Raw genomic sequence first — 9,561 nt, 5'->3', positions numbered from 1 at the left:
GGTTCTTAACCGTTTGCTGGGTCATGGACTGGTCTGAAAAACTTGAAGAAAGCTATGGCCCTTTCCACCACTTCCACCCTCAGGGAAAAAAAATGCATTTAAACACAGTTTTCAAGATGTCATGAAGGAAATCAAATAGGTAACCTGTACCCAAAATATTTTTTGTTGTTGATGGTGGTTCATAAAGCCCTTGAAGCTCATCCAAGGACTCCCTAGGGGTCCATGGGCCATAGGATAAGAACTGCTTATCTAGCGTGAAGACAAAATGTTGTCCCCACTCTGTTAAGGTATAGAATAAAATTCTTGGCTGTTGCTGCTGTTGTGTGCTATCAAGTCATTTCTGACTTAAGGCGACCCAAAGATGAACCAATCATGGGGTTTTCTTGGCAAGATTTGTTCAGCATGGGTTTGCCTTTGGCATCCTCTGAGGCTGGGAGAGTGTCACTTGCCATCCAGTGAGTTTCCATAGCTGCATGGTGATTTGGACTCTGGTCTCCACAGTCTTCGGCCAGGGTGCAAACCACTACATTATGGTGGCTCTCTGTATCTGGAGTACAGAGTCCTATTTCCAGACTAAGGATAATGCCTAAACAATAATAGCTCCTTGAAAGTTTGGATTAAACCCTGAAGTAGATTCACCAGCATCCCTACCATGGAAGTCACCAGCCACCAGTATATGATGCGTGGACCAGAAGATAATGCAGCACTTCCTTTGTCCCTGGCTTTGTGAGTATAAAAGTAGCCAAGATTCTGGAAATAGAACTGATGGTAAATATTAAGGGTTGCATTACCAGGGAATTCTCTTTTAACGCCTATATAATATATATGGTATAGTAGTTTGGGCATTGGACTAGGACACTGGGAGACCAGGGTTCAAATTAGGCCTTGGCCATGGAAACCCATTGAGTGACAATGGGCAAGTCACACTCTCTCAGCCTCAGAGGATGGCAATGGCAAAACCCCTTTAAAGAAATGCGCCAAGAAAACCCTATGATAGCTTTGCCATAGGGTTGCCATAATAAGTAAAAAAATGACTTGGTGGCACACAACAAATCCAACAAGACCAAACAGTGCATAAAGGAGGCATCACTTGTACTTGTTGTTTGCCATCAAGTCAATTTCAATTTATGGTGACCCTATGAATGAGAGACCTCCAAGAGACCTCTTCCTTGCTCAGACCTTGTAAACTCAGCGCTGTGTCTCCCTCCATCTCTTCTTCTGTGCCTACTGCCTCTCACTTTACCATTACCATATTTTTCATGGAGTCACACTATCTCATGATATGTATAACAGCCTCAGTTTAGTCATCTTGTTTAGTCAGTCCTAATTCCAGCCTAACAAAATATTCAAGCTTATTAAAGGCTCAGAGTGTATCTGTACTGTGAAAATACAGTCAGCCTTTCTTATTCACATATACAACCATCCATGCTTGAATACATATATTGTATTTAATGAGAATTGAACATCCATGGATTTTGGTGTCCATGGCGGGATCCTGGAACCAAGTCCCAGTGAATAGCAAGGGCCCACTGTAATGCAGTTTGGCACCAATTTAGGTGCTGTAGCTCCATCCTATGGAATCCTGGGATTTGTAGTTTTAGAAGGTCTTTATCTTTCTCTATGAAAGAATGCTGGTGCCTCAGAAAACTACAAATCCCAGGATTCTGTAGGATGGAGCCATAGCCATTAAAGTGGTGTCAAATGACATTATTTCTACAGTGCAGATGTATCCTTCGTTTAGTTTCCCTAGATTTTTCATCTCCATGATGTGCTCCTTCTTTTTCCAGTTCCTGTGCAGCTATAGAAATTAGATTTTTATCACCTGACTTTCTTAGTGTAAGAAAAAGTCTCAAGCAATGCCCAGTGTGGATTTTCCCAAAGAAATATTTTATATGCAGTCATCTTTTCCCTTTGTAATGAACATCAGAAAGTGTCACTTTGATTTTGAAAAAACCCTCTCTCTGAAATGCTAGGACTCCAGCACAATAAATTCTCCTGAGCAATAATTGTTCAAATCAGACTCCTGCCTTAATTCTCCGGAGTCTTATTTAATCAAAATGATGTTGCTAATTAAGGATTAAAACCCAGCACTGAAAGTTTTAAAAAGGAAGGCTTTCCTCTCTCTACTACTCTCTTTTGGGTAGGTCAGTGAGGAAGAATTTGCTTCAAGGAACTAAACAATCTTTTCACCTTCAGTTAAATATTTAGGAATGAACTCAGATGTAATCCAAAAATGTCCCAGGGACGGTTGGTTAAAGAAGTTTTTCCTGAGAATTATATTAAGGAAACTGTCCCTGTAGGAATACAGCTGTGATTCATTTCCATCAGCACTTTCATTAGCAACATTAAATGTATTTAATATGTTTTTATGCCATGTTCACCTCTACATATAAATCTATAGTGGTAACTTCCAGTAAAGAAGATATGGATGCCTGCTGCCAAGACCAGGGGGCCATTCACACTACAGAATTATAACATTATTATTCCAATTTAACCAATGTGGTCTTGTTATATGTAATCCTGGGATTGGCAGTTTAATGAAGGGCATTTAGACTTCTCAGACAGAGATCTCTAGTGCCTCACTAAACTAAAAATTCTAGGATTCCATAGGGAGCCATGACAGCTAAAGTGGAATCATAATGTTATAATTGTGTAGTGTGAATGGGCCCCAGGTCATATGACCAATGAGGGAGGAAGGAACTATCACAAAAGTATTTTCCATGTTGCTGCTTTCATGTAGCAAAGACAGCATGTAATAAACACTCCTACATGACAGGGTTGTAAGTAGATTGCCATGTTTTATTCCTAATTTTTAAGGCGGTAGGGAAAGTGACATATCAGGGGCACAAGCCTGTCAATATGCTTAAAAATAAATGTATACAGAGGGCGATGTCTTTGGGAAAATATTTTAATTAGGGGTAACTAAAATGTCAAAAGTAACTTTAATCAGCTTGCCATCTGTGTGGAGGTCTGGATCTGTTGCGCAGATGAGTTCCAGTTAGAGGAGTTGTTATTTACCATTGATTCCTTAGTACATCTCTCACCTTGACTACTGCATTCTTCTTTTGACTGGGCTCCCTTAGTCCTCCTTTAGTCCTTTAATCTCCATTCAAGATTATGCTGCTAAGATTATCTTTTTGGCTCACAATTTTGATCATTTTACCCCACTCCTGGTATCTCTTCACTGGCTGCCCATTTTTAAAAGGATCCTGGATAAGTTGCTTCTGCTAATGTTCAAAGCTCTACATAAACTCACCCTCCTTTATCTGTCTGTTCTTATCTCATCTCATCATCCCGCTTGAGACCCACAGTTCAGGGGCTTGGGCTCCTTGTTTTGCCAAGGGTTTCATCTTCTTTGGATCAGATTCATCCTTTTCCACTTGTGGCACCTCACTCTTGGAACCACCTCCCCAAACATTGATGGACGATTTCCTCTTTGGCCAGTTTCAAATCTGAACTAAAGACTTTCTTATTCTTGGAAACATTTCATATTGTAGTTTGATAGTGTTTGTTAATCTAGATTGTTAATGTATTATCTTTTTTATAGTTTTTAAAGGATTATTGTTGTATTTTAATGAGATAATTAGTCTAATCATGGTATATTCTTTTTATCTGCCATTTAATCATAGAATCATAGAATAATAGTTGGAAGAGACAACAAGGGCCATCCAGTCCAACCCCCTGCCATGTAGGAACTCACAACCAAAGCATCCCCGACAGAAGGCCATCCAGCATCTGCTTAAAGAACTCCAAAGAACAAGACTCCGCCACTCTCTGAGGGAGTGTGTTCCACTGTTGAACAGCCCTTACTGTCAGGAAGTGGCAGGTTATGTGCTGATATTATGATGTCTGTAAAGTGCCATGTAGATTTGTGGTGCTATTTAAAACAACAATAACAACAACAACAGGCTTAAATAAACAGACCAAAATAAAGCTGCTTCGAGTCACTTTGGAGGTATGCTGTTTCAATGACACATGAAACTTAAGAGGCCAAAAACTGCACCAAAGCTATTCTGCAGTCTTTAAGACTAGAGCATAGCTTTGGCATGGCTTCTGACCTCTTTGGATGCATGCATCATTTAAACATCATACCTCCAAAGTGACCCAAAGCAGCTTTATTTTGACCTGTCTGTTTGGGCCCAATAATAATAAATATTATGCATATGTTGATTGCACATTGTTGGAGTCCTTGAAAACCCTACTTGGTTCTTTACTGAAGATAAAACATGGTGAATAGGAGAGTCATGATGTGGAACCATCACTTTGGACATAGTGATAGCTGGACTGGAGATGAGAGTACAGAAACATTTGCAACAAACTGCTGTCAAACAACATCTCTCATTCAAGGTAGTAAAACAGCTGGAGAGGGAGTGAATTTTAGTGGACAAAGGAGGAAATAAATCATTGTTGTAATGAGCTGTTTTGACAGTTATTGTGCATCAACATCATAGAATGGAGTTAATTTTTTTGCCTGTGTTGGCCATGGCCATAATTCACTATTTTGCAGAGGAATGGGAATAGATTACTCATTACTGTGTGTGTGTCTGCGGACATAACCTGAGCAATGGATGGGGGGGGTGTGGAGCATAGGCTCACACAGGTGGCTGCCTTGTGCTGTAGCTAGGAAAGGTTGCCTTTCCTTTTTCTCAAATTTCCAAGGTGCAGTATCTGAACTGACCACTTGGGGAATCAAGGAAAATTTTCCTTTAATTGCGAATGACACAACAGTAAAAGTTATGGTAACTTGCTATTAACAAGCAACTCAGTGAATTACCATTCTTCAGTGCAGTAACGGTAACAAGTAATGACCTGTTGAGTGATCAGAGTAAAGAGTAAAGTAACTAGTTCTTTTTCAAAAAATAATAACCCAAACTGTGGACAAATAACCATAAAGGTCAGTAGTTCCTTCTTCTACTGTTCTTGTCCAAGCACATACAGACCTTTCTTCTAATTTAACTCCTCCTGCAAGAGAAACACATACATGGACACCAATACTCAACCCACATTTAGGTGTGAATATCAGTGGCTAGCATAAAATTTGCCATTCAAGATCAGTGTGACATTCAGTTCTACTTGTTACAGATTTATTACACTGTACTCCTACCCCCAGTTACTTGGGAGTAAATCCTTAAGAATTCAGTGGGATTTACTTTTCAGTAGACATGCCCAGAACTGCACTATTAAAGACCTGCTTCAACCCAACAGCCAGTTCCCAGATATTTGTTGTTCTTATGTGCCTTCAAGTCACTTCTGACTTATGGTGATCCTAAGGCAACCCTATCACAAGGTTTTCTTGTCAAAATTTGTTCAAAGAAGGATGCTGGCCATGAAAGCCTTCGACTTCACAAAGAAGGATTGCCTTGCATTCCTGAGACTGAGAGCATGTGACTTGCCCAAGGTCACCCAGTTGGTTTCCATGGCCAAGTGGGGATTCGAACCCTGTTCTCCAGAGTTGTACTCCAACACTCAAACCACTACACCAATATTGCTGCACTACAACTGCAGGAATTCCCTACCAGTGGCAATGCTGTTTGGAATTTCGGGGGACTGGTCCAGCGACACAAAATATTTCACTTTTCAGGAGAAAGGAAAGAGAACAGAATAAAAGGAAGGTTGCACAAGTTCTTGAAAAGATAGGATGCTAATGATGATATAATATATCGTATTGTAATTAATTGCCCGTGTCCTTTGAGATCGCTCATTGCCTGCTGTTACTATCAGAATGGAAATTCTTGCTGTTGCCAATGGAGATTTTTCTCCGGGGGTTAATGATGGCTGTTTATATCTATATGGGCATGTGATTTTACCTGAGACTACAACAGGGTAGGAAAATATTAAACTTCTCTTTCTGGTTCTTGTGTTTTTGAAGAAAAACACACATACTATTAACTTTTTTTCCCCAGCTTAAAACTAAATCAGCATCATATCTAGCTTGGTCCTCTTTATGACTTGGTGACCACGTGTCCCCCCCCCCCCCACACACACACACTCCCAGTCCCTATTTATTAAAACAGAGAACAGGCCTCTATTTGAAGGGCTGCCAAAGGATAGTCATCTTTTGGAAGATATTCTTCTATTTCAGTGCTGTCTAGTCTAAAAGTAAAGCAACAGAACAATGGAGGATTCTATGAAATCCTATGGAATGGCACTAAAGCTGTCTGGCTAAGAATTCTAAATACTCTTATCTATTTCAGGAGGCTATAGCAGTTTGCTTTTGCTTGAACCTACTGGGAAGGACAAGATTCTAACCCCCACCTTTCTTCCTCATGCTGATTTAATTTACAAACTACTTTTGCACTTGGAAATTAGTCTACAGCAACTAAGTAAACTGAGTAAAAACTGGGAGGAGGGAAAAGCATTACTAAACAGCTTTCAAAACAGGATGATAAATTGGGATCATCTTTGCCAAATTAAGACAATTAGAGGGTAGACAATACTTCTCTTCTTAGAAGTAGTAGAAAGTTGTATTCTATACTTAGGTCACCTAGCATGATTAATTACAGTATAACAAAGCAGAAAAATATTGGTGTGTGTGTGTATGTGTGTGTATAGTGAAAGGTGTTTAAATTTTTAAATCTATCTATCTATCTGGATATAAAAATTTCCACACCTTTCACATGTGTGAAATATATATAGACATAAAAATTTTCACACCTTTACATGTGTGTGTGTGTAAGTGTGTGTGCACCATCCACAAAGGGAAGAAGTAGGATGAGAAGAGAGAAAGGGAAACATATTTTTTAAAAAGCAGCCGAAAAAGTGAGATGGCAGAGGATTAATGAGGACTGTTTCTGACAGATCAGAACCGTTTGAAGATATGGCGATGGCTGGGTGGGGCCCTGCAGGCATCAAGTTGATACTGAGGGCCACAAGCAGGCAACAGGACATAGTTTTCCCCATCTCTGCTCTAATGTTATATTGCAAAGTCCATGAAGCAGAGATGTATGCCTTATCATTAAGTATACTGATGATGCCCTATTGAGAAAGGATGTGTGTGAAATTCTGGCTGCATCTGGTACCATTTTAACTGCCATGGCTCAATGCCATGGAATTCTGGAATTTGTAGTTTTGTAAGATAGTCAGCTTTCTTTGCCAGAGAGCTCTGGTGCTACAACAAGCTACAAACCCCCGGATCGAACCAAAGCATTTTAAATGGTATCAAACTACATCGTTTCAGCAGGGAAAATGCAGCCTCTATCAGATTTGGCTGGAAGTTATTTGCAATTTCAAAGGCATCAGCAGTCAAAGTAAAATCTCTTTAGAAGAAACAGATAATATTCAACCACCAAGATCTTTCCATATACGTCCCCTCCCATTCTCCCATTGCTTAGTCCCCTATTGCAATAGGTACTGACCAGTTGAAAAATGTCATGAGCTCCTTTGGACCAGGTTCATTAAGATTGCATAAGCGCAGAGGACACACTATGGCTCTTATTCCTCCTGAACCAAGGCAGGTGGCAACCAGTCCAATGTAAAACAGAATCATCTGTTCCCTCTTTGCCAAGGTGTGAACAACATAGCGTTTATCTATGAAGAAATCTTCAAAAGGGAAGGCAACCACAGGTAACAGGGCTGTACCTGTAACAGGAGAGATGGGCACATAAGACCAGCTGAAGGACTAAAATATTACAAATAAAACCAGATTTTTGAAAAGTTTCTTTTGAGTAAAACTCCCAGAATCTCACAGCCAACATGACTGCGGCCATACCGAGTGGGGGAATTTGGGGTTTTTTTAGTCAAAAGTAACATTCCCAAACTCTAAAGAATGTGTTCCTTGCATAGGGTTGCCACACTGAAAACTGGAGAACACTCCTGTACCTTTAATGCTTGTGTAGAAGAGAGAGTTGCTTGTCACACAACCAGGTGACAGGCAACATCTCTTCCCTCTTCTCTTCTTCATAAACATTATCTCTTCTTCACTGATATTAAGAGTACAGAAACCCTCTCTAGGTTTCACTCTGGCAACTTGGGGGAGGTGGGGCTAATGTACCCCAACTATCCAGATAAGGGCCTAAATCCAATTTTAGTTGTAACAAAAGTAGACTCATTGAAATTAATGGGGCTTGCATTAGTCAACATTAGTCTCATTCATTTCAATCTGGAATAAAAATGAATATAGTCCATGTGCAGGAATCATGCAGACCTCCAGTTTTTATTTGATTGCAGCTCCCAGCAGCCCCAGCCACTATAGTGAGTAATCATGGGAGTTGCAGCCCAACAATATCTGGAAGGTTGCACCATTCCCACATCTGATTAACCCCAGGGGTCCAAGCTTGTTAAACCTTTGTCTGTTCCTATCGAGAACCGGTTTCAGCCACATCAATTGCAGGTTATTGTTTCCTTGGTAGTAAGTTGATCATTACACTACAAATGCTACCTTTTGTCACTTGCAAAGTATCTAGTGTATTCAGTCCATTTCCATGTTGATACTGGAGAACCAGACTTTAGGAAGCCATTGTCTGAGCATACCTCACACTACACATGACAATGAGAGAACATTCCCCCATGCTCCCATAGCAAACAGCAAAACAAGATAAAACTTACCTATAAAATGCAGCAATGCACAGATATATACCAGTTTGAGCCGCCTTTCTGGACATTCTGCAAGCCAGTCCATCAGAGCAGGGGTCATCATATAGGTACCCATAAAGCAAAGATTGATCATGGCTGCCTGGTAGTTGTAGTAGCCAAGTTTGATGGTGCAGAAAAGGATCATGTTGCAGACAATGCCAAAGAAAGTGAACTTTTCACACAGGTCCACCAGGATGGCACAAATAGTCACCTGGACCTCTTTCTGAAACTTTGAGCCAAATTGGTGAGGTGGGCACTTTCTTCTCTCCTTCTTGGGACTGTCTTTCAGAAGTTGTGCTTCTTGGATGAGCCTGATGCCTGAGGGAGGCATTGCTTTTGATACAGTCAGATAAGACAAGCTTAGAGCAACACACGTTTTGTGAGAGCCGTCAGCAACCCTCTCCTGTAATTAACACAAAAGTGAGACCTTTGTGTTAAATTCCACACCTTGCTGCAACAGCTCTCAGAACTTCTCTTATATTCATGTTTTAGGATCCAAGACATCGATAGTAACTTATTCGAGAGCACAATTTGGGTGGAAACCAATCTGTTTAATTAGCTTGCTATGTGGCAAATGCAATCTTTGTGCCTTCCTTCCTTCTCCCACCCACAAACAATTGCCTATTAAAATTATGTGAATCCAATATCATGTGCTGCAAACTTTATCTGCCCGTTACAGATAAAGGTTTAAATACTGAGGAAGTCTAAAGCACCTCAGCAAAATTCAAATATTCGGATCCAGAAAATAATGTGGGGCTAATATTCCAATATTTTAATTAAGCAACTGCAAATAAAACTGGAAGCGAAGAGATAAAGTCATGAAGGATACACGTTAGCAGATGAACAATAGCTTATCGTTATTCCATTTCTTGTTATTTTTGAGTGAAATTCAGATAAGGAAGTTAATTAGAGAGGGAATAATATGCCACTAGATTTAAGTGTAATAAGTAGCACTACCATTAATACCCTTCTTCCTAATAATTGCAATGT

The 9,561-nt window shown here is 40.1% G+C and overlaps 1 protein-coding gene across 1 annotated transcript in view; it reads right to left on the bottom strand.

Annotated features, from left to right (window-relative positions):
- Positions 1–8,902, bottom strand: part of SLC15A5 (solute carrier family 15 member 5) — a 42,795-nt gene extending 33,893 nt beyond the window's left edge. The window contains exons 1-2 of the mRNA XM_042469446.1: positions 8,545–8,902; positions 7,356–7,578 (exon numbers count right to left, since the gene is read on the bottom strand). Of these exons, the coding sequence (XP_042325380.1) occupies positions 7,356–7,578; positions 8,545–8,902 (581 nt within the window). The remainder of the gene's footprint in view (positions 1–7,355; positions 7,579–8,544) is intronic.
- Between the last annotated feature and the right edge of the window lie 659 nt (positions 8,903–9,561).

The sequence above is a fragment of the Sceloporus undulatus genome, chromosome 5 (assembly GCF_019175285.1).
Source record: "Sceloporus undulatus isolate JIND9_A2432 ecotype Alabama chromosome 5, SceUnd_v1.1, whole genome shotgun sequence".
NCBI lineage: Eukaryota > Metazoa > Chordata > Lepidosauria > Squamata > Phrynosomatidae > Sceloporus > Sceloporus undulatus.
Note: the sequence above shows the minus strand (reverse complement) of the source record. Positions and strands in the feature narration are given on the sequence as shown.